Below are 27,978 nucleotides of genomic sequence, written 5' to 3'. Positions count from 1 at the left end.
CCAATCTGTCTGTGTGGTCATCTGATATGGTCTTCCATTTCACATTTTACTTGACATACACAGTTTATCTGCTAAAAGAGAATGCATTCTGCTGAAGGACTTTATGGAGTAGAAGGAGGGTAAAGTAGAAGTACCAACAATTAGGTGGCCAAGGAGATGTTTAATAGTGTTTGATGATTCACAGCAGAATTGACACAGGTGATAATTCCACAGTTTAGATAATAGAATATTTACATGTATTACAACCATGAGATTTCCACATAGAGAAACTGTTTTCCCTGGGGTTTTTCAATGTAATTTGTTCAAATAGAGTAGATGTATTTGGAGATTTATTAGAACTATATAATCTGGAAAGTGTGAAAGCATTCAAGTCCATTCTCATCATTATGGGGACACTAACACCTTGCATGAGGAGCTTTAAATTAGGGTGAGCACTGCACAGGCCTCAGCCATGCCCGATTTGTTTGTAGCTACACACCTGTACTCACCTTCGTCCTCCTTCACTAAGCTTGTTATGAACAGGTTGTGGAACCCTATGCCACTTTCCTCGGAACTGAACCTTGTTCCTTGCACCAATCTCCCATCTTTGTACCAGTAAACCGTGGGCCTCGGAGAGCCACGGACTAAACACTGGAAATAAGCTGCTGTCCCTAACGGTGCTGAACAGTCAGAAATACCTTTGATAAACCTGGGAGGCCCTTCCTCCACCTGAAATTCAAAAAAGCTGTCTGAATATTTGCTCCTTAAGACTAATTCTTCCTTCACACTGCTCAATGTCACTTTACTTTTCTTTGACAGCAGAGCCAACATTTCGGAATCTCCCATGGTGAGGAATCCCCGACAGATAGCCTCCCCTACATAATTCACAGCTCTGCACCGGTACGTTGCACTATCGGAAAGACAGACGTTGCAAATCTTAAGGGTGTGACTTCCCTTCTCCTCACTAATCACATATTTAGCGTCATCTGGCTCAATACACATATATTCTTTATACCATTTCACTTCAGGAGTTGGGATGCCTATGACTGAACATTTGAACACAGCGTCTGAGTTTTCTGGAATTCTAAAATCACAAATAGGCATTATAAAGCGAGGAGGCATTTCAAATACTTCTAAGTCAATTTTTAAATCTTTGTCTTCTTCCTCCCTTGAAGCCATACTTGGATCTGCTAAATTCAATGGGAGAACATCCAGACTCACAACCATGCTTTTATGATCAGGAGTAAATTCAGGAACTGTGACTATTTTCACTTGCTTCTCAAATTCTTTAACATCTTTTTCACTTAATTCAACTTCCAGGACAATTTCTTGAGGAGAAGGGGTTCTTGATGACCCAGTGTTTTCCAAATCGAACTCCATGACATGCTGATGTGTTACTGGAGGTGGAAGGGCCACTGCTCTCTCTTTGGGGGGCACAATGTCTACATGTGCAAAGCTCTTTGCTTCCCCTATGATGTTTACAGCATGGCACATATACTCGCCTCCCTCTCCTTTTTGAATGTTAGCAATTTCCAAAGAACACACATTACCCACCCTTTCTATTTTGATTCTTTCATCTGGCTCTAGCAAAGATTTATTTCGATACCATTTCACACCAGGAACTGGAAGGCCCTCAACTTCAACAATGAAGCCCAAGGTTGTGTTTTCATAGATCTTCCTTTTGGTCAGAGGTTCAATAAAAGATGGAGGCATTTCATCGTCTTTTGGTTCAATGGCTTCATTGGGCGTGCCAAAGGAATCAGAACGCCATAATTCATAAGCTGAGCTTCTCTCTTCTGTAGGTGTGTGGAAATGTTCACTTGACGGACTGTCCTCCCTTTCTAGTTTTGATGGGCACCTTTTAAAGATTGCAGTGGGGTTTGGTCCTCCAGTAGGAACAGAATATCTTTCAACAGTTTCTCCTCCTAAAGGTCTAGAATATCTCTCTAGTGTCTCCCCTGAGGGCGTGGAATACCTCTCTAAGGTCTCTCCTGGAGGTGTGGAATATCTCTCCAGGGTGTCTCCCGGAGGTGTGGAGTATCTCTCCAGGGTCTCTCCTGGAGGTGTGGAATATCTCTCCAGGGTGTCTCCTGGAGGTGTGGAGTATCTCTCTAGGGTCTCTCCTGGAGGTGTGGAATATCTCTCCAGGGTGTCTCCTGGAGGTGTGGAGTATCTCTCCAGGGTCTCTCCTGGAGGTGTGGAGTATCTCTCCAGGGTCTCTCCTGGAGGTGTGGAGTATCTCTCCAGGGTCTCTCCTGAGGGCGTGGAACACCTTTCTGCTAACTTGCCTTCGGAAGGTGTTGAGTACCTTTCAGTAGCTTCCTCTAAAGGTGTGGTCCTTTCAATAGTCTTACCTCCCAAATTTGTTGAGGATTTTTTAGCTGTGTCTACAGGAGTAAGATACAAATCAGGAGACTTTGGAGTTTCAAGATGTTCAACAGAGGATGGTGGGGTATAAAACTGATCTAGCTCAGAGAGTGCTTCACTGCTTGTACTTCCCACATCAATTGAAATATCAGATTCAGGAGAAAATGGGCGTCCCAGTGATTCCTGTTGTTGGTTGTAGTACTCATACACAGTGCTGAAAGTTACTTCTTCAACCTCCATTGATGTGACTGATTCACTGTGGACAAGATCTGCCTTGTGCTTGGTGTCTGCAGTCTCAGGAACTTCATGCTTTCCAGCAGCCAGTAAGTACTGTGTTAGGGAGGTCTCACATTCCATTACCTCCGTTGTATGTGCCTCATCCAACTTAGGAGGGTTTTCAGAAAAACAAGTTTCTATATTTTCTTTTTCAGTACTGGAGAAAGAAGTTTCATTCTGAACTTGAATTTCTTCATAACATTTTTCTTTTCCAGGAGCATCCATTTTCTCACTTATTTGATCATTTGGATTCCGTTGTTCCTCAGTCATTAAGAATGGAAAGTGCTGACTCAGGGAAATTTTTCTGCGGCATGTGTCTGCTTCCTGAACCTCACTTATGTGGTCTCCCAAAATTCCAGCAGCATATCCCTGTGTCCCTCCAACTTGGTTTTGAAATGACTCCAACTCTGGTTCCAAAGAATGCTCCTCCTCCTTTTTACAAACCTCTATAAGCTTTTCCTCACTTGCTTTTTTCACATGTGAAATGAAACTCCTATCCCCATTTTCCTCAGAAATATCAGTTTTTCCTACATCTGTGGATGAGGTTGAAAGTAGGGCACACGGTTCACTATGGATCTCTTCAGAAATAGTTTTAAGAGAAATATCAGTATTTAAAATTTCTAAATTTTGTTCCTGCTTATGTTTTTCCAAATAAGAGGCATTTTCATCACTACCACTTTTCTCCCTCACAGTCCTATCTAAAAACTCCTTACTGGAAGAAATCTCTGGATTGGTAAATATGTTACTTTGTGCGCTTTGAGAGGTATTCTGTGTATCAGATTGTAATGTTTCAGTGCTAGGAACTTCCTCTTTATATGGTGTTTCCTGCTGTTGCCTAGTTTCTTGCTCTTGAAACTCCTTAGCTGGGTCTCCTAAATGAGAATACATTTGCTTCAGATCAAATACAATGCTCTCAGCCTCGGTTGTTTCAGAAGCAGGATGCTGGGTTTGAAAATAAGCTTCTTCTGATTGATCACTATCTAGTCTAACTTCCTGAAATTTTACATCCGCATTTTCTATTTGAGCATGAAATTGCTTTAGGTCAAATGTAATAGGTGCTTCAGGTTCAGCCCTTTCAGCAACTGCAGATTGATCTATAAGACCTACTTCCTTCTGTTGTTCCCTCTCTTGTACTTTAAGTACCTTATGAGTTTGAGAGGAAAGCAGCTTTAAATTCATTACAATGTTAGATGAATCTTGTTCAGTGTTTGGAGGCATTTCCTCTGCCTGATGCATATTTGTGTTTAGGTTACTTGATCTTGATTTTCTTTGCTTTAAGGGAAAGTCTTTGTCATCAAGCTTCTTTTGAGGAGGATTCACAAATGATTTCTTGGTAGGTCTTTTTTCTAGAACGCCTTTTTCTATATGTTGTAACTTTTCAAATGCAATGATTCTATGCCTCACCTTTTTTCCTGGGTAGTATCTCCCTTCCCCAAAGGGTTCTTCATATACAATGATGGACGATTCTTTTGTATTGTAACCATCAGAAGTTCTCTCAGAGTGGATATTTGATAAATAGTCACTTTGGGCATATTCTTGCACGTTTTCCCTTTCTGGTCCACCAAGTTTCCCCAAATCATTTCTTACCTCTTTCCTAATTTTAACTTCACTGAAATCATCAACAGATGGATAGACAGTCCCCTCTGCTTGGTGTAGCTTTGACTTTTCATTTACATGTTCCTCTTTCTCTTCATCCTGACATTGTATGAGTTCAGCTCGGAGAGGCTTGTTGATTGTTATGGATGTAGAAGCACCCTGCATAAATATGGGCAGTTTTTCTCTAGAAGATGTGTAAGAAACCTGGACTTTCTGGTCTATCTGTTCAATTGTCTCAAGGCTTTGAAAATATTCTCTTACAGAATATTCTTTTATATTGGATTGGGGAGTAAAAGGACCGGTTGGATAATCATGAAAGTGTGCCCTTACAGATTCTCCCTGAATGTGTTGATCTTTGGAATATTTGGCATAAATTCCACCCATATTTTCTAATTGACTATATTCCCTGTGAGTGACAGGTTCCACTGTTAGATCTGAAACACTCTCAACCATTCCTGAACTGTTTTCAGCAACACATTCATATTTTCCAGAATCTTGAGAATTAACATCATTAATATATAACCTGTGGCTACAATTAACTTCTTCAAACTGGAACTTCTTGTTCTGCTTTAAAAGGACTCCATTGTGGAACCATGTCACAGCTGGTTTAGGCTCACCAGACAGTGAACATTCAAGGACTATGGAATCCCCTTCTCTACAACTGGCATGCTTTGGCATTTCTTGCAACACTTCTGGCGGCTCGTTAGTAATATCCGATGAAAATATAAATTTGTGCTTTGGTGACCGAGTAGCCTCATCTTGAGGTGTTGCTTTAGGTTCCAACTCCTCCAGTTGAAACAACTCTCTTGACTCTTTATCCTGTTCTGGGGTAGGAGTAGCTGCCGTTATCTGAATTTCTACAGGAAAGGAAAGAAGTTCTATGTCTGCAGAGGGAGGAACTGGTGGGTTAGCTTTTAACATATGGAGATTTGTTTGGCCTTCCTGTCTCAGAGATGGAGGAACGCCTTTTGCTTGGTCAAACACCAATGTCAGCTCCTCTTCTTCATCAGTGTAGTCATGCAACACTGGGACCCTATGTGCTTCGACATCATGCCTTTGTTTTGACTTCACTTTAAGTACACCGGTTGTTTTTACTGTTCCGTATTGGTTAAACAGCACACAGGTAATGAAACCTTCATTTTGAGGATGGACAGAAGAAAAGGTTAACGTTGAATAGTTTTTGAAAGTCTGAGTGATAAAGCCTCGATTACATGGGATTGGTACATCATTGTTATACCATGTCACTATGGGTTGAGGATATCCTTGAAAACGACACACAAATTCACAGCTATCACCTTCATAAACTTCTTGAGGTTCAATTTCTTGAAGAAATGAAGGTGGGCAACGTTGTGGATGTTTCTGGAAAGAATTTTCGAAAAATCTTGTGGTTTTTTCTTCCTGTTCAGTTTTGAATTCATCGACTTTTGTGGAAGTGGAGTGTTGAAATTCTCTCAAATCATCTTTTCTTATTTGGTCAATATCTAATGCTTCACTTTCTTGAATATTTACAACTGCACCAAAAGATTCACTGGTGTATGGTATAGTAACTTGAGACACCTTTTCAGGGGTCTCATATATTTCCTCATTCTTACTTACATTTGTGATATCTTTAGATGACTCTACAATTTCCGTTTGGGTCATAAGTTTTTCAAGTTGTTCTCTTGCTTGGATATTCTCATTTACTAGAATCCTACCATATAAATGGTCCCTTGATAGACTTTCTCTTAGGAATGCCTCTTGGCTCATTCTCATTTCAGTCTGGAGGATTTCCTCATCAACAGTAGTTTGAAAGCTTGTGGGAGGTTCTCCAGGTTCTACATTTTGATCCATTAGATTAGGAAGGACCTGTGGATCTTGGACAATACCCTCAGTTGAATTATCTACCTTACCCCTATTGTCAGCTAGATCAGATACAGACCTGCTTTTTATTTCCTCTCGAGAGAACAGAACGTCTTTATCACTGTCTTCACTTCTCAAAGTTCTTGAACTTATTTCAGATGACATATCTAACAAAGATAATTTCTTTTTCTCCATTAACATTTTTCTAGCCTCCCGTAAATGCTGCAACTTCATTTTGGTCTCCTCATCCAGGAAACTTTCACCTACATTAAGCCATCCCCTTGTGTCAGATTTACTTTCTAAATATTCTTCATCATACATTAAATCTGTTTTCCTGCCAGGACTTACTGTCTTAAAGTGTATAGTTCGCATGATTCCCTGTTGTTCCGCGTCTTGTTTCTTGTTAAAGGGAGAGCCAGTAAACCTCAGGTCAACCTTTAATCTATCTTCTCTCCTTTCAACTAAAGCCTCCATATTTCCATGTGTCTGTTCTGCCCTTTTCAGAAATTCTAAATATTTCTCATCTTGCCCTTTTTCAATAACAAGCAACGATGCAGTTGACTCAGCAGACCCTTCACTATTAATTGCTAATAATCTATAACTTCCAGTATCTCTGTCTTGGACCCTTTTAACCTCTAAGCTGGAAGAGTGATGATGTAAATCACTCTTTGTTTTTATAACCCGTCGAAGACCTGTTGGGATAGGTCGATTGTTATGAAACCAAGTCATTTCTGGAGTTGGACAGGCAATTAATCTACATGTAAAAACAACAGGTTCACCCTCGAAAACATATTTAAACATAAGCTTTTGGGTAAAACAAGGCTTGAAATATCTGGGCCAGGAGCTTGTAGATGATATTCTACTTGCATATCTTTTAGCAGCCATGGAGCTGTGATCTATGTCTTCAGAATCTGAGAAGGCAACACGGGTATCTCTTTCTGAATGTTCAGATGCTTCCTCAGAGAACAATTCTGAAAAAAAGTTCAATTATAAAGCATTTTACTATTTTCCACAGTATTTGAAAAAGTTGAAAATAAATGAAATTGCAAAATAGGAAATGAAATAAAGTGCATGCTACAGATTCTCACAAATCCATAAAAAATTTCACTCACCATATTTGTTCGAATAAACGCAACACCATGCTCTGTTTAAAAGATTCTGACACGAAAATCGTTCGTTGTCTGGTCTTTTCTTCAAACTGCTGAAATTTCTTCTTGAACAAGCAAAAATGAATTTCAAAATAACATGTTCCTGTGCGTATTTGTTTTGAGAGCAGGAAAACTGTCCTTTTGATGGCTAAGAGGAAAATCTTACCTGACTTGCAGAGAGTGGAATAAACGCCCTTTCTGATCCTTTTGATTATAGATTAAATTATTGTATTTTTGGAGAATTAACTATTTAAGATATATATACGAGAACTATAACCATAAATGATTAGCTAAAATAAAATAAAATAAAATAAAATGAGAAGGCGTTTATTCGAACTAATACAGCCGTAAAGTCACGATGTTATGCAAAGAAAAGCAGGCAATAAGGATCACATAAGGCAGCTATCTGCAAGCCAGTGTAAGAGACATATCAATGTTAAAATGATGTATGTGCATGAAGTGTAAACCAGAATGAGAATGTAACATTTTCACACACCCTAAATAAAAAAGCGTCTCAATGATAATTCATTCATGATGTTGCATTCTGAGAATGACAGCTAGGTTATTGTCTCTTGTTCAATTTAATTCACAGTGATTTTGAAAACAAACTTCTAGTTCATGATTTCATGCATTAAGATGACAACCTTTTCTAATACACGCTTTTGAAAATGGCTGCAAACATGAAGTTGATTATGGCTGATAAATTTTAAATATAAGATTTTAAATTACCATAAAACAAATTACTGTGAAATGCATGTAACTATCAGCATACTAAACCAGGCATGCAACACAGTAATATATACTGTAAGAGATATATTTGTACATCTATGTCATTTTTCTCAATACTACTAACAGAAGGCAGCTCAAGGATTCTATTAATCCTTCAGAATTTCTACTTAAATCTCATATTCAATATAACCATACCTTTCATCTCCATCTCAATCTGCTCATGCAACATTGATTCAGGAGCTAGAATGCAAAAACAAGAGATTTTCATGATTAATTCCATGTACTTTCTGCCTCAATTCATGATTCATACAATTTCAATTTTCTCTTTACTATAATAGAAAACTACATCCCCCAAATGCACCCCCCAAAATCCATGCCAAACAGATCAATGAGCTGATAAAGTACATGACAATGATGAAAGATTTTAAAACATTTTTATTTTAGGTTCTCTATGAAATTTCCACTTTTACTTCCACAATTCCCCATGCCTTTTACATGCACTGAGAAAAGCAATCCACAAACAAAAGGAATATTTCTTTTTTAATGTCTTGTTGACTGACTACTTGCTAGGAGATGAAATCACATTTAGAAGGAACATGCATTTTCTAACTTGCCACTTTTAACTGAGGGCCATTCTCAGATTTCCCTGCAGAATTGAGTTTTCTGCTAGTAAACACTCCTTTGATTTGAACCACCTTTAAAACTTCACGCAAAGTCCAATTATATGTTAAAGAGCAGAACAAAGAGTCCTCAACTCAAAATTACTTTTATTACATAAGGAAAAGTCACAGCCTTTAGACACAATCGTCTCTGGGTGGCTTCAGAGAAAGCAGGTGCTCAGGTAACACTCTCATTCTCCCGTCTGTGTGACACAAGTCAGTGTGCTTGCCGCCCTGGCTTCTCAGTTCCTTGTGGTCTTTGGCATGAAGTTACTGACAAACTTGATGTTTTCTTTGACGATGCTCTCTTTACTTCACGGGTTGTTTTAATTTTGGACTCTTTGAGTGTTTTAATACTTTTAGTGTCTGAACCAAGGGTAATTTTGGTAAGTGGTCTGGTTTGCAATTCTTTTGCTAGGTAAGAATAAAGTTTGGAAAAGGAATAAATTAGTTGTGTTTGTAAGAGTAAAACACACGTGGAATTTAGAGACGATGGAATGTCATTAGGATGAGAGGGTAAGCAGCACATTAGTCCCCAAACTAGGATATCTCTATGCTTACTACGCACATAAGAACTCTACTCAAACAGACTTACGGGGGTTCACATTCCTACCTGATTTTCATGGATAACTAGCCTATGTAAAATTATTAGGCCCAAATCGAAGAGGAACAGATAAAGACTGGCCTATATTAGATAATTAGATAACTGTGCCTGATCCTTCACTCTTCAAACACTGAAAAGTGGCTTCTCTTTTAACTTTCTTCAGTAAGGCAGTCTGGATTTCCCAAGGGAAAAAAAAATGCTCACGCACCAAGAACATTTTAATAATAGAATTGTTGGAACTGAGTGAACTGGAAATCCTGAGGCAAAAATGTCCAGCTCAAATCCACTCTGGGAACATGATGATGAAGCACTGTCCTAGGGCACTAGGTTCTTTAGGAAGCGAGTTGAAAGACCTACATTTCTCCCACCTCCACAACACACCAGCTCCCAATTATCTTGCTGCGGAAACCGTCACAGTTGTCACCTACGTGACTTGTAGACAACGCCTCCAGATAGACAGTTTCTTGTGTGATTACTGTGCTAGCCAGCAGCTATGGTGAAACTGAGGGTCAACTTTCTGGATGGTGGAATTTTCTACCTAATTTGCATAATTAGACCTCAGTTCTTGAGCTATCCCTTTCTTAGGCTTTGAAAATTAATCAGAAATAGCTATAGACCAAAATGTCAGATTAAGAAAAAACAAATCCTCCTTTTGGTGAGTGAGGATTGCAGATACATTAAGTGAATTAATGAATCTATCTCAAAATTCACTGTAGAGATGGCCGTGCACACAGCACTGTATTGCCCCCATTCATCTCTGACGCCTCAACAATAATATGGCCAGATCAGGGAAGAGCTAGAGGCCGCAGCTCTCCACAGACCCCTGGAAATGCCTAAACTTCTTCCACCAGCTTCCCTCCATGGGATTCAGTGAAGGTCCTTTGCTGCAGACACACAGCACAGGCTTCTAGTACCTGAAGAATACTTTTCTCATTTTATTAGCATCCAAGAAGAAAGTCCATGGAAGGAAGGAAGAAGTTAACCTTTGCCCAAATTTGCCCAAATTTGTGCCCCTTCTAGACACAGTGGTGAATCAAGCACAATAACAACAAAAATAATGATCTTGCTGTGAGATAATTCTACAATTCTGGGAGGATCTGAGACTATAAAGCAGCAGCATTTATTGAGAAATATCTAAAGACTACTAATTTTGGTCCAGACAGTGCCAGGCACAATAATAAATACTCAATAAACACTTGATGAACTCTAACATCTGAACCTTCTTTGGTACACTTCCTAGGTGGCACATTTGGTAAGTATTAGAAAAAAGAGCACATACGAAACAAACCTTGACTTCCTGAACTCAGATGTGAAAGTTAAACTTCCTTGAATCTAGACTGGAAAGTTACATGTTCTTAAGTTTGGCCAACGACTTGGCTGACTTTCATAAGTCATTTATGAATACAGTGCTAATTTAAGGGTATTCTATTTAATATATTCATTGATTCAATCTGCATGATGGAAAAGCTGCATAAAGCGATGAGGATGAAATGAAGCAAGTCAGAGCTAAATAGCAAATAACCACCTTCTACTCTTAGTACTGCTGATGTTGTCTTCTCTCCGTACTCATTGTGGACAATGCAGCTGTACAATCCTTGGTCTACCAGCTGAACATTACATATGGTAAGTAACTGAGCATTGCCATTTTGTGACTGCTTCACTCTCTTAGATTCCTCTATCTTTACACCTTCATGAGTCCAGGTTACGTCAACGGAAGGTTCTTCTGAAACACAGAGGAATTGAGCCGTGTCGCCCCACTTTACACAGAGGTCCTGAAGATGCAGGAGAATCCTTGGTGCTTCATCCACTGGCTCTTCAGCACATTTCTCAGATAACTCAGTGCTTTCTGCAATTTGTGAAAGGGATGCAGTATGGTGCAACTCTACATCTTGAATGGATGTAGCTGTGTGGGCGGAACTTTGAGATATACCTTCAAAAACCTGAAATTCATATTCATATGATGATCCTTGAAATGACTTAATTTCGCTTTGGGATATTTTGCTCTCCTGCTTTGTGAAACAGGAATCTGCCACTGTCTGGGACTTGGTGGACTCTCTTACATTTTTCCCAGAACTTTGCCTAGCTAGGGCTTGCACTGTACGATCAAGTGACAAGAAAAAGAAAAGAACATTAGGATCTAAGCTTTGTCACCTGGCTAGGTTAGTAACATAAAATGGCATGGAAGATGAAGATGAAAGACGTCACTGTTACTTGGAAGCAGCATGCCAGATGCAGTGTGCTCCAGGATGTCAGGGTGACACAAAAGAAAATTCATTCCCAGTGATCCAGTGATGGATGGATGATGAAGGCTCATGCGGATGCCATACAGTATCTGCTTCCTTCTTTTTGTTGTCATTGCAGCTATCCAGAATGACATAGCCGCTCCCTCTTTTTTTCTGACTCTATTCGGGATATCATTTGTCCTCCCTCCACCATATACTTTATCAAAAATATGTAGCAAATAAATCATTAATGATGCAATGATGAGATGCTGTTTAGAAAAGTAAAAATGTCAAGCAAAGTTGATGCCTAACCAAATAATAACTAGTGTAATGCCCAGAACACGTACTTCAGTGAGATTTAAAGTACACTGGTTAAAATATAATTGAGGACTTAGGGGCACCTGGGTGTTACTTTGTTAATAAATTATGGACCGACCACAATATGCACCAAGACACACAGCAGAGACTCTCATTAGTAACAGTGGGAGTAGGAGGGATGCAGCAGATCAAAGTCTTTGAAGCAAGCCAGGCTTTCTTTACCTTTTGGAGTCACTGTGAGTATAGCTGCACAAATGTCTTCCCCAGCGCTATTGGCTGCTTTGCAAGAGTACTGGCCGGCATGCTCTGAGTAAGCATCAACTATAAGCATTAAAGCCATGCCTGTGGACTCCTCAAAATGGAAAACTACATCTTTTGTTGGTAGAATTGGTTGCTGGTTATGCAACCACTGGATTTCTGGCTTGGGAATGCCAGAAACCCTGGCATGGAATCTGACTGTCTCCCCGCTGTGCACCCTGAGGCTTGACAGGGGCTGGATGAAGATGGGCTTTTGGCCAAGGGGCTCCTTCTTAAATGAAACTGACGAAGAGACATGCCATTGAGAGTCTGATGTAACTTCTTCAAGTTTGCTAAATCCTGAAAAGAAGCATGCCAACCTTTAATGTCTTACCCTGCACTGAAACCAGAACTTACTGGGAGTTGTCTACAGATCTGTTGTAAATTTCAGTGGTGAACTAGAATCCAGACCAATCCGGATGCCTTGTCAACGTATGTCACTACATACACACATTGATTCAAAGTCACACAAGTTCCCTTCCATTTTCCAGACAAACATGCTGAGACATAACTAGTCTAAGGAACTTCACTACATTGTGCATGAAGGCAGTTGTGGAGTATGCAATTCAGTTTAGGTATTCTTGTCTTCTGTTGTTATTTTTTTCCCTCTGGTTGTCAAACCAGCTTTTCTTTTTTTGTAAACCACACTACACTGATTATTAAGAAAACCTCTGGTTATTATAATAAGTGTTTAAAATCAAGGAAAAAAGCAAAAGTTGCCCTAATTCTTTATGTATTTGTATATGCTTAAAATTACAGAGACTAATTTAGCTCAGGAAAAACAGCCTGAATCTATAAAAATACTATCTCATTTTGAATCAAAGTGCCCCCCACCCCGATACTGAGGAAGTGTTTCTGATTGCAGCTGAAGAGCCCCAAGTAACAGAGATGTTAAACCATCTTACAGTGGAGCCCCTCAACCCTCAGGCATTCTTTGAATGACAGTAAACACATCCAGCTGGTGTACAGACCTGAAATCACCCACTGTAGCTTCTGTGAAATCAGAATTGTGTCAGTACAATGGTGGGATGGTAACACTCTTAGATTTAAAAACATTTTTTTTAGAATTTGCATCCTAGTCAGATGAGAAAACAGATCTATCTAGTTCTTTAGCATATTTCTCCCCATTCTGATACATGCTGATCAGGAAGCATGAAAGCTGATGATGAGAGCAACACATTACAAAATTCTATGGAGACAAAGCAGGGCAAAATAAAAAATGATGGTTTGTGATTCATAATGAGAAGGGGTAACTGAAAAGCGAGAACATCACATATAACATGGAAACAATTAGTCACATTAAGAGAATGGTAGGACCAACGATGATTTACGTGAAATCCTTAGTGATTTGTTACTGACATTGTGAGATTAGATCCATATTTAAATGTGGTACTTAAAGTTGTTTTACTGTACCTTCCAGTCTCAAAGTGGCTGTGCTTGATACTTGACCTACAGCATTACTAGCAACAAAAGTATAAACTCCTTCATCTTCTGGAAAAGCTTCAGCAATTTCCAGCTGGTAAGTGTCTTCAAACTGAGTCATTTTAAAGAACCGAGATGGCTTGATTTTCTTGTCTTTGCTGTACCAAGACACTTTTAGATCTGTAACGTGAAAGGAAAAGGATCTTTAAATCACTGGAACAAGTGGATATTTTTATTTACCTGCAAACACAATATTGACTATATTAGTGACTAATTTTATATTTATCTAAATAACATTATACTTTTCTTTTGGGCATGCCACATCTGATCTTATATAATTTCATTTTTAAGAAGGAAACATGATTCTAGAAAAATCCAGCTTATAGATGGGTTATAATGTTTGAAAATTTACAATTTTAGTTATATTCTTTTTAACCATTTGCCTGTCATGCTATGGAAGCAAAGATAAGGTTTTGACATGTTCAGTCAAATGAGAAGAAGACTGTCCTGAGAAACAGTCATCATAAAGGGTTTGATCTGAGATTGTGGTTACCTACTGAGACAGGAAGTGAGGGAAATATGCATAGTGGTTAGGCAGAAAGACCCATCAAAAACAGACCTGAGAAGATGAACATTCCATAAAGTCTAAAAGAGACACCCTTAAAGGATGAAGAAAAATCTCTATTATTTTGTTACCAGTAGGCAAGCACTGGAAGGTCTCAGCAAAAAAGAAAATTTTTAAAATGGAAAGAGTCATGAAATTTGGGCATCCTAGATATATTTGGCTTTTTTCAAAGTAGGAGTAATAATAAATAATAATAAAACTAGCGAGTAGGAACCAAGATGGCAGAGTAGAAGGAGGTGCTCTCACTCCCTCTTGTGAGAACACCAGAATTACAACTAGCTGCTGGACAATCATCGACAGGAAGACACTGGAACTCACCAAAAAAGATACCCCACATCCAAAGACAAAGGAGAAGCCACAATGAGATGGTAGGAGGGGTGCAATCACAGTAAAATCAAATCTCATAACTGCTGGGTGGGTGACTCACAGACTGGAGAACACTTATCCCACAGAAGTCCACCCACTGGAGTGAAGGTTCTGAGCCCCATGTCAGGCTTCCCAACCTGGGGGCCCGGCAACGGGAGGAGGAATTCCTTGAGAATCAGACTTTGAAGTCTAGTGCGATTTGAATGCAGGACTTCGACAGGACTGGGGGAAACAGAGACTCCACTCTTGGAGGCACACACAAAGTAGTGTGTGCATCGGGACCCAGGGGAAGGAGCAGTGAACCCAGGGAAGACTGAACCAGACCTACCTGCTAGTGTTGGAGGGTCTCCTGCAGAGGCGGGGGGTGGCTGTGGGTCAATGTGGGGACAAGGACACTGGCAGCAGAACTTCTGGGAAGTACTCCTTGGCGTGAGCCCTCCCAGAGTCTGTCATTAGCCCCACCAAAGAGCCCAGGTAGGCTCCAGTGTTGGGTTGCCTCAGGCCAAACAACCAACAGGGAGGGAACCCAGCCCCTCCCATCAGCAGTCAGGCAGATTAAAGTTCTACTGAGTTCTGCCCACCAGAGCTACAGTCAGCTCTACCCACCACCAGTCCCTCCCATCAGGAAACTTGCACAAGCCTCTTAGATAGCCTCATCCACCAGAGGGCAGACAGCAGAAGCAAGAAGAACTATAATCCTGCAGCCTGTGGAACAAAAAGCACATTCACAGAAAGACAGACAAGATGAAAAGGCAGAGGGCTATGTACCAGATGAAGGAACAAGATAAAACCCCAGAAAAACAACTAAATGAAGTGGAGATAGGCAACCTTCCAGAAAAAGAATTCAGAATAATGACAGTGAAGATGATCCAGGACCTCGGAAAAAGAATGGAGGCAAAGATCGAGAAGATGCAAGAAATGTTTAACAAAGACCTAGAAGAATTAAAGAACAAACAAACAGAGATGAACAATACAATAACTGAAATGAAAACTACACTAGAAGGAATCAAGAGCCGAATAACTGAGGCAGAAGAATGGATAAGTGACCTGGAAGACAGAATAGTGGAATTCACTGCTGCAGAACAGAACAAAGAAAAAAAGAATGAAAAGAAGTGAAGACAGCCTAAGAGACCCCTGGGACAACATTAAATGCAACAACATTCACATTATAGGGTTCCCAGAAGGAGAAGAGAGAGAGAAAGGACCAGAGAAAATATTTGAAGAGATTATAGTCGAAAACTTCCCTAACATGGGAAAGGAAAGAGTCACCCAAGTCCAGGAAGGGCAGTGAGTCCCATACAGGATAAACACAAGGAGAAATACGCCGAGACACATAGTAATCAAATTGGCAAAAATTAAAGACAAAGAAAAATTATTAAAAGCAGCAAGGGAAAAATGACACATAACATACAAGGGAACTCCCATAAGGTTAACAATTGATTTCTCAGCACAAACTCTACAAGCCAGAAGGGAATGGAATGAAATACTTAAAGTGACGAAAGGGAAGAACCTACAACCAAGATTACTCAACCCAGCAAGGATCTCATTCAGATTCGATGGAGAAATCAAAAGCTTTACAGACAAGCAAAAGCTAAGAGAATTCAGCACCACCAAACCAGCTCTACAACAAATGCTAAAGGAACTTCTCTAAGTGGGAAACACAAGAGAAGAAAAGGACCTACAAAAACAAACCCAAAACTGTTAAGACAATGGTCATAGGAACATACATATCGATAATTACCTTAAACATGAATGGATTAAATGCTCCAACCAAAAGACACAGGTTTCCTGAATGGATACAAAAACAAGACCCATCTATATGCTGTCTACAAGAGACCCACTTCAGATCTAGGGACACATACAGACTGAAAGTGAGGGGATGGAACAAGATATTCCATGCAAATGGAAATCAAAAGAAAGCTGGAGTAGCAATCCTCATATCAGATAAAATAGACTTTAAAATAAAGACTGTTACAAGAGACAAGGAAGGAAACTACATAATGATCAAGGGATCAATCCAAGAAGAAGATGTAACAATTATAAATATATATGCACCCAACATAGGAGCACCTCAATACATAAGGCAACTGCTAACAGCTATAAAAGAGGAAATCGACAGTAACACAATAATAGTGGGGGACTTTAACACCTCACTTACACCAATGGACAGATCATCCAAAATGAAAATAAATAAGGAAACAGAAGCTTTAAATGACACAATAGACCAGAGAGATTTAATTGATATTTATAGGATATTCCATCCAAAAACAACAGATTACACTTTCTTCTCAAGTGTGCACAGAACATTCTCCAGGATAGATCAGATCCTGGGTCACAAATCAAGCCTCAGCAAAATTAAGAAAATTGAAATCATATGATGCATCTTTTCTGACCACAATGCTATGAGATTAGATATGAATTAGAGGGAAAAAAATGTAAAAAACACAAACACATGGAAATTAAACAATACGTTACTAAATAACCAAGAGATCACTGAAGAAATCAAAGAGGAAATCAAAAAATACCTAGAGACAAATGACAATGAAAACAAGATGATCAAAAACGTATGGGATGCAGCAAAAGCAGTTCTAAGAGGGAAGTTTATAGCTATACAAGCCTACCTCAAGAAACAAGAAAAATCTCAAATAAACAATCTAAACTTACACCTAAAGGAACTAGAGAAAGAAGAACAAACAAAACCCAAAGTTAGTAGAAGGAAAGAAATCATAAACATCAGAGCAGAAATAAATGAAATAGAAACAAAGAAAACAATAGCAAAGATCAATAAAACTAAAAGCTGGTTCTTTGAGAAGATAAACAAAATTGATAAACTATTAGCCAGACTCATCAAGTAAAAGAGGGAGAGGACTCAAATCCATAAAATCAGAAATGAAAAAGGAGAAGTTACAACAGACACCACAGAAATACAAAGCATCCTAAGAGACTACTACAAGCAACTCTATGCCAATAAAATGGACAACCTGGAAGAAATGGACAAACCCTTAGAAAGGTATAACCTTCCAAGATTGAACCAGGAAAAATAGAAAATATGAACAGACCAATCACAAGTAATGAAATTGAAACTGTGATTAAAAATTTTCCAACAAACAAAAGTCCAGGACCAGATGGCTTCACAGGTGAATTCTATCAAACATTTAGAGAAGAGCTAACACCCATCCCTCTCAAACTCTTTCAAAAATTGCAGAGGAAGGAACACTCCCAAACTCATTCTATGAGGCCACCATCACCCTAATACCAAAATCAGACAAAGATACTACAAAAAAAGAACATTACAGACCAACATCACTGATGAATATAGATGCAAAAACCCTCAACAAAATACTAGCAAACAGAATCCAACGACACATTAAAAGGATCATACATCATGATCAAGTGGGATTTATCCCAGGGATGCAAGGATTCTTCAATATATGCAAATCAATCAATGTGATACAGCATATTAACAAACTCAAGAATAAAAACCATATGATCATCTCAATAGATGCAGAAAAAGCTTTTGACAAAATTCAACACCCATGTACGATAAAAACTCTCCAGAAAGCGGGCACAGAGGGAACCTACCTCAACATAATAAAGGCCATATATGACAAACACACAGCAAACATCATTCTCAATGGTGAAAAACTGAAAGCATTTCCTTTAAGATCAGGAACAAGACAAGGATGTCCACTCTCACCACTATTATTCAACATAGTTTTGGAAATCCTAGCCATGGCAATCAGAGAAGGAAAAGAAAAAAAAGGAATACAAATTGGAAAAGAAGAATAAAACTGTCTCTGTTTGCAGATGACATACTATACATAGAGAATCCTAAAAATGCCACTAGAAAACTACTAGAGCTAATCAATGAATTTGGTAAAGTTGCAGGATACAAAATTAATGCACAGAAATCTCTTGCATTCCTATACACTAATGATGAAAAATCTGAAAGAGAAATTAAGGAAACACTCCCATTCACCATTGGAACAAAAAGAATAAAATACCTAGGAATAAACCTACCTAGGGAGACAAAAGACCTGTATGCAGAAAACTATAAGACACTGATGAAAGAAATTAAAAATGATACAGACAGATGGAGAGATATACCATGCTCTTGGATTGGAAGAAGCAATATTGTGAAAATGACTATACTACCCAAAGCAATCTACAGATTCAATGCAATCCCTATCAAATTACCAATGGCATTTTTTAATGGAACTCGAGCAAAAAATCTTAAAATTTGTATGGAGACACAAAAGACCCTGAATAGCCAAAGCAGTCTTGAGGGAAAAAAACGGAACTGGAGGAATCAGACTCCCTGACTTTAGACTATACTACAAAGCTACAGTAATCAAGACAATATGGTACTGGCACAAAAACAGAAACATAGATCAATGGAACAAGATAGAAAGCCCAGAGATAAACCCACGCACCTATGGTCAACTAATCTATGACAAAGGAGGCAAGGATATGCAATGGAGAAAAGACAGACTCTTCAATATATGGTTCTGGGAAAACTGGACAGCTACATGTAAAAGAATGAAATTAGAACACTCCCTAACACCATACACAAAAATAAACTCAAAATGGATTCGAGACCTCAATGTAAGACCGGACAGTATAAAACTCTTAGAGGAAAACATAGGAAGGACACTCTTTGACATAAATCACAGCAAGATCTTTTTTGATCCACCTCCTAGAGTAATAGAAATAAAAATAAAAATAAACAAATGGGACCTAATGAAACTTAAAAGCTTTTGCACAGCAAAGGAAACCATAAACAAGATGAAAAGACAACCCTCAGAATGGGAGAAAATATTTGCAAGCAAATCAACGGACAAAGGATTAAACTCCAAGATATATAAACAGCTCATGCAGCTCAATATTAAAGAAACAAACAACCCAATCCAAAAAGGGGCAGAAGACCTAAATAGACATTTCTCCAAAGAAGGCATACAGATGGCCAAGAAGCACATGAAAACCTGCTCAACATCACTAATTATTAGAGAAATGCAAATCAAAACTACAATGAGGTATCACCTCACACCAGTTAGAATGGGCATCAACAGAAAATCTACAAACAACAAATGCTGGAGTGGATTTGGAGAAAAGGGAACCCTCTTGCACTGTTGGTGGGAATGTAAATTGATACAACCACTATGGAGAACAGTATGGAGGTTCCTTGAAAAACTAAAGATAGAATTACCATATGACCCAGCAATCCCACTACTGGGCATATACCCTGAGAAAACCATAATTCAAAAAGACACATGCACCCCAGTGTTCATTGCAGCACTATTTACAATAGCCAGGACATGGAAGCAAGCTAAATGCCCATCAACAGATGAATGGGTAAAGAAGAAGTACATATATACAATGGAATATTACTCAGGCATAAAAAGGAACGAAATTGGGTCATTTGTTGAGACATGGATGGATCCAGAGACTGTCATACAGAGTGAAGTAAGTCAGAAAGAGAAAAACAAATATCATATATTAACGCATGTATGTGGAACCTAGAAAAATGGTACAGATGAACCAGTTTGCAGGGCAGAAGTTGAGACACAGATGTAGAGAACAAACATATGGACACCAAGGGGGGAAAGCCGCAGAGGGGTGGGGATGGTGGTGTGATGAATTGGGTGATTGGGATTGACGTGTATACACTGATGTGCATAAAATTGATGACTAAAGAACCTGCTGTATAAAAAAATAAATTAAATTAAATAAAAAAAAACCTAGCTATTTCCACACAAGGATTTGAACCATCTTAAAATGATAGAGAATAAAAACCCCAAATCAAGGATACATATTACTATGTTGTTACAGTTTAAGATGATGTGTACTTTAAAAAAAATTATACTTCCATTAAAGCAACAGCCCTGTAAGTCAAGCGTGGATTCAAATTTAGTTACTTGTTTTAAAAGCCAAAAATCAGAAGCCATCTTGTTTTTGGAATGTGGTCACTATATTACCTCCTTATCTCAATACCACCCATGGGGATCTTCTAATAGTCCAGTCCTCTAGTATTTGTTTGCACTGTTGCATAAATATTCGTTTATGAATATTCCCCTGCTTCCCAGTAGTTGTTATAAACTACAAGTTCCCCTTTTAAAGAAACAAATCTTTTTATTTCCTTAGGTAGCAAGGTAAGGTAGGAAACGGAATCCTGACACTACAATTTACCAGCTGTGTGACCTTAGACATGTCAGTTAATCTCTGGACCAGTCTTCTCATTTGTAAAATAAGATGCATAATAATTCATGGGCTATTCATGGGCTATAAAATTGCTGTGTGAATTCAATGACATACACAGAGGAAAGGGTTTTATAAACCACAGGCACAAGTCAGTCATTAAAGTGAGAATGTCTAACATCACAAGGGATCAGCAATAACTTACCTAATAAACAAGGCCATAGGATATACAAGTAATACCATCATCACATGGGATGTAAAAGTCATCCTACAAATACTTGGTTTGTTTGTTTAAACATCAATGGAGAGACGCAAGAGGGAAGACATATGGGAACATATGTATATGTATAACTGATTCACTTTGTTATAAAGCAGAAACTAACACACCATTGTAAAGCAATTATACCCCAATAAAGATGTTAAAAAAAAAAATCAATGGAAAGGGAAGGATGGAGAGTTTGGTACTCTCTCTCCCTCACAAGGTTCCCTGCTTATTCTTCCTGACAACTTCTTCCTTTGGTGAACTGAGTGAAGCAGGAGAACAGGCATGAATCGTCAATAATAAATGAGCTAAAGGGCAAGACCTGTTTTGGTAATGGACTTGGTACTTTTGACTGGGCCGCCACTACCTGTGTCAGTCACTGGCCTCTCATGGCTTCTGTGAGGCCACCCCACTGCCCAGTTCCTCACCCCCATCACTCCATTGTATTTGGTCCCTGAGTCTCGTTCATTCTACCTCCTGGACTCTGGCACAATCTACCCCCATCTTTCTCCTGACTCAGTTGTCAACACTTTCCAAGCCTATTATAATATGATAGCCTCTCTGCTGGTCTGTTACCTTCAGCCTCACCTCCCACATCTGTCCATTCCTCCTTTCATGATCAGAGTGTTGTTTCTAAAAAGAAAACCTGATCATGTTACCCAGGGGTTTCAAAATCTCTCAGTGGCTCCTCAAAGTAAACAAGATAAAATCTAAAGTCCTAAGCACAGAATACCAACACTTTAGGATCTGGCCCTTGCCTTCTTTCCTAGCTTCTCGTCCACTCATTGCATCACTTTCCAACCATACTTAAACCACTTGTTGCCAGCACATGGAGTGTTCTGGCGAGCTTTTATGACTTTGTAAACGTTGTTCTCTGCCTGGAGCACGACCGTGCTCATGAGCCTATTAATTCTTCAATGTGCCGTCCGTGCATTTTCTCCAGCTCTCTCCCAGACAGAGAGCACTGAGTAGGTGGGCTGTTACAGCACTTACAACCTTGGGATCTAGCTGTGCATGCGCGTCTCCTCACCTACACACTGAGCTCCATGAAGGCAAGAGACAGGTCCTGGCATCCCTAGAACCTAGTGCAATGTCTCAATAGCAGGAACACAGATGTTGGTAGAATAAAACAAAAAAAAGCTTAAATGAACAGTGGGCATTCCTCATTGCTAAACTAATTATTTAACATCTCACTTAGCTAGCTGCCACTCTGTAAGCCACCAAATGATACTGACCATTATCTGTAGAATGAGCACTAGCAAAAAGCTAGCTTTATTACAAGTTTTAAAATTCTACTTTTACAAACTTCTCTTCCACCAGTAGGTGGCACCAGAGACCTTCAATAGATAACATTTCCACTTACAAAAGCACCACCAGATTGCTCAGGACCATGCTCCATGCTTCAGCAAGTACTGAGTTCCCCAAAACATGAGACTGGGGCCTCTGCAGACTCATATTTTTTTCCAATTTGCAGAAAGCAGAGCTGCACTTACTTTCTTAAGGGAAGTTGTGTGAATATTTTCTGTCTGAGGGGCATGAAACGTGATATGGTGAGCTTTTATTTTAAAAGGCATTTATTCAGTGAATTTAATTTTTGTCATATAGAAAATACATTTATGAAAGGGTTCTAAAACCTCTGTATGTGTATTAATATTACCACACATAGAGAGTTAATGATCACATGAATTTATAAAGTCCATTCGAATATTTAAGGACATCAGTCACATTGAAAAGATATTTTTCTTTTTCTACCCCAATGGTAGTCTTGTAGAGAGCTTCAAATGTATGTTTGCAATGCCTTAAAGGCAAACTATAAAATGACTTATAAACTAAAGAGTACTATGCAAATATAGTTAAGACTACTACTTTAGATAATCCATATACATATGTTTATTTGAAAAATTTCCTCTAAAAATTCAATGAATGGATAAATTCTTTAGTATGGCTTTAGTGAATTTGATATTAAAATGCATTTTTCTTTTTAGTAGGATATCACCGAATCAGTCCTCATTTCTTAATATTTGGCATTTTTCAAATACCATGCTCTGAAGTCACAAAGTCTATAGTATTTATCTATGTTGGTCACCCAATACCAGACTTTTATGTTTCTATAATTCCTCTCAATGCTTGTAATAAAATTAATGTATTGAGCACCAGTCACTTGCTAGCCATGCCTGTAAGTGCTTTACACACCTCATATCCTTTAATTATGCTCATAAAATCAAACAGGTCTATTTGGTTTCTAGATCAGCATCTCCATCCCAGAGCAGGAAATCATTAGGTGATAGAAGCCCAATTGAAATACTAACTTGCTTAAGAAACCGGCTCTTGGCAAGGTAGAGACTGGGCCATAACCCAATGGGAGAAGCACAATAAGCAAAACAAACGTTTATTAGGAGTGCTGTGAGATGCCCGAGCTTGGAGAATTTCCCTTTGTGGTGGTATACAACAGTCAAGCAAATGAAGGAGTGATTTTCATTCGGGATAAGGTTGATTTACCCTGTCTCTATGTGAGGTAGGTCTACAATCATCATTGGCTAGAAATGGCTCTAAACATTTTGTTTCATTCTACTAAGGTCAGACTCCTGGGGTGAGGGGAGGGGCCGGTGGTTCTGGGAAACACGCACCAATTAAAAATTATAACAGCTAACAGATGGAGGGATTACTGTATGAGGGGTGCTGCGATACGTGCTGATGTGGGTTAGCTGACATAATCATGACAATGATCTGAAGCCACTGATATCAGCCATTTAACAAGCATTCTTTTGTCCGATCAACAATTACTTACTGAGTACCTACTACGTATGGAGCTATTCTAGGACAAGGATCCACCCTTGCTTTCACAGAGCTTTCCTTCTAGTAGCTACTGCTTTTCAGGCACCATGTTCTTGGTACTAAGACAGAATCCCTGCCCTCATGAAATGTACATTCTAAGACCGAATGCAATATTATCCTCACTTTATTCATGAGGGAAAGAGAACCAGAGAAATCAGGTATTTGCCAAAGGTCACAGAGTGGAGCCAAGACTCAAATCCAACCTCTCTGATCATAACGCCCCCACTTTTGTCCACTACAGGATACCACCTTCCAAAGGGATATGGCTTTTCACACAAGCACTGTCCATAGACTGAACAACGTCTTACATATAAATGGACTCTTAAAACACATGTAGATGCCATTATAATTAATCCAATAATAATTGTAGGTTTCGTTGTATTTTTTCAAGAGATAACAAAGTGTAACTACGATCATAAAGAAAACGACATTTTTCAAGTTTAAAACATAGAAAAACACTGAACTCATTCCTTTTTTTAAATTGTAGTTGAAAAAAGCACATAACATAAAATTTATCATCTTAACCATTTTTAGGTGTACAGTCCAGTAGCGGAAAACACTGATCTAATTCTCAATTCAATAATCCAAGTAAGTGTTCTGCAAGATGCCCATGAAACTTCAAATTATGCATAAGAGGTAAGAAAACCTTTTCCTCACACCATTCTTTTTAAATATTAGCAACTCTACCTTTGCTTGTAAACCTACCTGTTCCAGAAACTCTGCATTGAAAGTGGGCTGGCCGTCCCTCAGAAGTGACAGTGTCCTGAAGTGGGGTGACGATGGCAGGAGGATAAACTGGCATTTCCTGATCAGGAGACACAACTTCTGGAACTAAAGGAAGGGACCACAGGCTTGTCAGGAGTAAGGCAGCCTACAGACCTCACAGAATGAAGCATGCTGATTTCTCTTAATTTATCAGTGGAGCAGTGGAGCCCTTTCAAAGTTTCCAAGTTAGGTAGCAATCTACTTTTAGGAGCTCCAAGTTGTATTTTTAAATGCCCTGGGAGGATACAAAAGCGGGTTTCTTAGGTTTTACTTTAAGCTGAGAAGTAGCAAGGTAGTTCTACCTTCCACAGAGAGCGATGCTGAGGTAGTGACAATTCCATAGTCATTCTTGGCTTCACAGGTATAGACGGCCGCGTCCTCTGGGAAGGCTTCGATGAGCAGAAGTGTGTACTCTTGCCCATCGTGAAGGAACTTGCACTTGAAACCAGTGGAAAGCAGCTGCTCTTCCTTGTACCAGGAAATTTTGGGCTGTGGTCTGCCGGATATCACAGCACAGAAGCGGGCGGGCTTGCCAGATTGCACAGTAACAGGCTGGAGCTCCTGTAGAATTTGGGGCGGTTCTGGGGCTGGGAAGAAAAGAAAACAAATAGCCCATGAAAACACAGGAAAGCACGGGAAAATCTACGTTAATTTGTTGCCAGGTGGTTATGTACCCTGAAACAAAACTTTGGAATGGTGATATCTTTACTTGCCTTAGAATATTAGAACATTCTTTGCGGTAAGAAGGAAAAAAAATTGGAATTTTGTCCCTAAGTAGAGGGAGATACTTTTGATATTTGGTGGGGGGGTGGTGATGCTGGGAGTGCTGAGTGTTTCAGCATAACACTGTCACCCCTTTCCTGGCTGGGATCTGGATCGGGGTGACAATGGACAGTCCTCTAAAGAATGCTAGAACATTTCCACATGCTACCTATTTTTAACAGTCATTTGGGCAAATCATGTGGTGAGGTGGCTCATCCCATTCAGGTTCGGTTTTCAAGTATTTGTGTATATGTGATAATCATTTTTTAATATACAGGTGCCAGTGAAGTGCAATCAGTATGCATGAATGAATGAATGTCATTTTAGATCTAAAGGCAATTAGGTAATTTTTTTTTAATTCAGCTTTCCTGTTATGCTAATTAAAACATATTCTTGGTGTTGTGATGACTGAGGGAAACTGGGTCGTTCATGGAACCAAGAAATGGGGAGAACTGACTTCTGTGAGGCTGATTTCTGACACAGCCATATAGGTAGACCTTTACTTCTCTGTGCCTCAGTTTCTCTACCACTAATATAGAAATAATAATAACTGGATACCATGACGATTTGGTCTTCTAGGGACCAAGGGGATGTTGGCAATATGGTTCATTTTTATGAAACTTGAGATTACTCTTACTGTTCCTTCATCTGTCTCAGGGGTATTTGTTCAGACAGGTAGGACCCAAGGTCAGGACAGGAATGGATCTAGACCAGCCTCAGATTCAGCTCTAAGGTTTCTAATGAGGAAAGTGGATGGTTTAATGGTGCTCCTCTGAGGACTTGGTAGCATACGGAATTCCCCACTAAAGTCAGACCCTGGTCCTAGGGCATGGAGCTCACCTGTGGCTTCCTAGGTTCTCCCAGGCATGCCTTAACAGAGGCTGGAAATGCCCCACCAGAGACTGGAAATGCCCCATCACTTGGTAGTGCTACTAGTATTCAAGCAGTTAGGGCCAAGGGCAGAGAACTAGAACAGCTGAAAACCGTAACTAGAAACCCATTTGGGGTCTATTATAATTGACATACAGTGGATGTTCAATAATATTGACCAAACTAAATAAGGATCTAGCCATTAGGTGCCTTCTGGAAATGACATCTTGGTCCTTTTAACAGCTACCATCCCATTTCCACAGGTATAATATGAAAATAAATGTAATAACTTCAAACATATGAGTACCATGGGTTCTTGAGAAATTGCCTGGAAACTACCAGAACTTCAGTAAGTTGAAAGGGAGGATTATTACAGATGGATGCACAAAATATGTTAATATCTCTACCTACCATTGACGTAGAGGGTAACAGAACTCCTGTTCCTTCCTGCCACAAAGGTGTATTCACCAGCATCGCTATGCCTGGTCTCAGAGATAAACATCCGGTGGATTCTTCTCTCCACCACATACTGGTGTCGTTCTTGAACTTGGAAATTGATTTCAATGCCGTCTTTATACCAGTGGGCATCTACATCATCTTCATTGACCTCAAACTCAACGACAGCACGTTGTTTCTCAATAACCTTTTAAAGGAGCAACAGGAAAAGAAAATTGAAGCCCTGGTTTCCTTTCGGTTTTAACCTGTTTCCAAAACAGCTCATTTGAAGAGCATGTCAAACCTATATATTATGTTATAGAAAATTGACTGGTTATAGCACATTCTAAGTTTTCCTGCATATCCTTGGACAAAAGGTGCCCATACTTCTTTTGCTTACATCTGCATGGAGGCAATGATTTCATCCTTAAATGTTTGCTTCTTAGTTAATCATAACAGAAATAATGACACTTTGCGGTACTTCCCTGGTGGCGCAGTGGTTAAGAATGCTCCTGCCAATGCAGGGGACACAGGTTCAATCCTTCAATCCCTGGTCCGGGAAGATCCCACATGGCGTGGAGCAACTAAGACCATGTGCCACAACTACAGCCTGCACACCACAGCGGCTGAAGCTCGAGTGCCTAGAGCCTGTGTTCCACAACAAGAGAAGCCACTGCAACAAAGAGTAGCCCCTGCTCACTGCAACTAGAGAAGGCTTGCGCGCAGCAACAAAGACCCGACACAGCCAAAAGTAAATAATAAAATAAAAATAAAATAAAAAAGAAATAATGACACTTTACATCTGAAGGCTGTTTATCATTGACAAAGTTCTTTTGAGTTACTATTCAATTTGATTTCACATGATGTGAACCTTGTAGGCTAGGTAGGAACTATTATCCTCATTTTTAAAAGTGAGAAAATCAAGGTTCAGGATTGGTCAATAAAGGATGGAGGACATATTGGGTTATCTGACTATGCATTGAAGGCTTTTTCACTCTGGCCTAATGTAATGCCTGGCTCTCCTTGGATGAGCAATATGATAAACATGAGCTCAAGTGATACTTCCCTTCACATGTTATCGCCCCGTTATATCACGTGGGAAGACTGGCACCCATGAGGACAAGCCGTACACGTGCAGTCAAGAGCAAAGGTGTTTGCTCAGCATCCCTGCTAGGAATCCAGCTTTGCTCAAACTGGTCTTCCTCTTGGACCTCGGAGGGAGTTTTCCCAGTCAAGTCCCCACACAGCTGCCTCTCCAAGGTAGAAGGCTTCTGAGAAAATGCCACCTTGTTCTGAATTCCTTTAATTCCAGTTGCTGTGCGAACACCACAATTTAAAGTTTAGTTCCTTTAGGGTTGATGTTGCTTGGTAAGTGGCCATTTGACAGTGAAGTGTCTACAGCTGCTT

At 39.4% G+C, this 27,978-nt stretch overlaps 1 protein-coding gene across 42 annotated transcripts in view; it reads right to left on the bottom strand.

The window, feature by feature from the left end:
* Positions 1 to 27,978, bottom strand: part of TTN (titin) — a 282,014-nt gene that overhangs the window by 213,794 nt on the left and 40,242 nt on the right. For 41 of the 42 annotated variants that reach the window (XM_067741398.1, XM_067741403.1, XM_067741365.1 and 38 more), the window contains exons 40-44: positions 26,548 to 26,779; positions 24,807 to 25,091; positions 24,445 to 24,570; positions 13,448 to 13,636; positions 8,130 to 8,174 (exon numbers count right to left, since the gene is read on the bottom strand). In XM_067741398.1, the coding sequence (XP_067597499.1) occupies positions 8,130 to 8,174; positions 13,448 to 13,636; positions 24,445 to 24,570; positions 24,807 to 25,091; positions 26,548 to 26,779 (877 nt within the window). Of the gene's footprint in view, positions 1 to 140; positions 7,029 to 8,129; positions 8,175 to 13,447; positions 13,637 to 24,444; positions 24,571 to 24,806; positions 25,092 to 26,547; positions 26,780 to 27,978 lie in introns of those variants that run through there. The other variant, XM_067741407.1, reaches the window with a different exon arrangement.

The sequence above is a fragment of the Pseudorca crassidens genome, chromosome 6 (genome assembly GCF_039906515.1).
Source record: "Pseudorca crassidens isolate mPseCra1 chromosome 6, mPseCra1.hap1, whole genome shotgun sequence".
In the NCBI taxonomy this organism is placed as follows: Eukaryota; Metazoa; Chordata; class Mammalia; order Artiodactyla; family Delphinidae; genus Pseudorca; species Pseudorca crassidens.
This window is presented reverse-complemented; position numbering and strand designations above follow the sequence as displayed.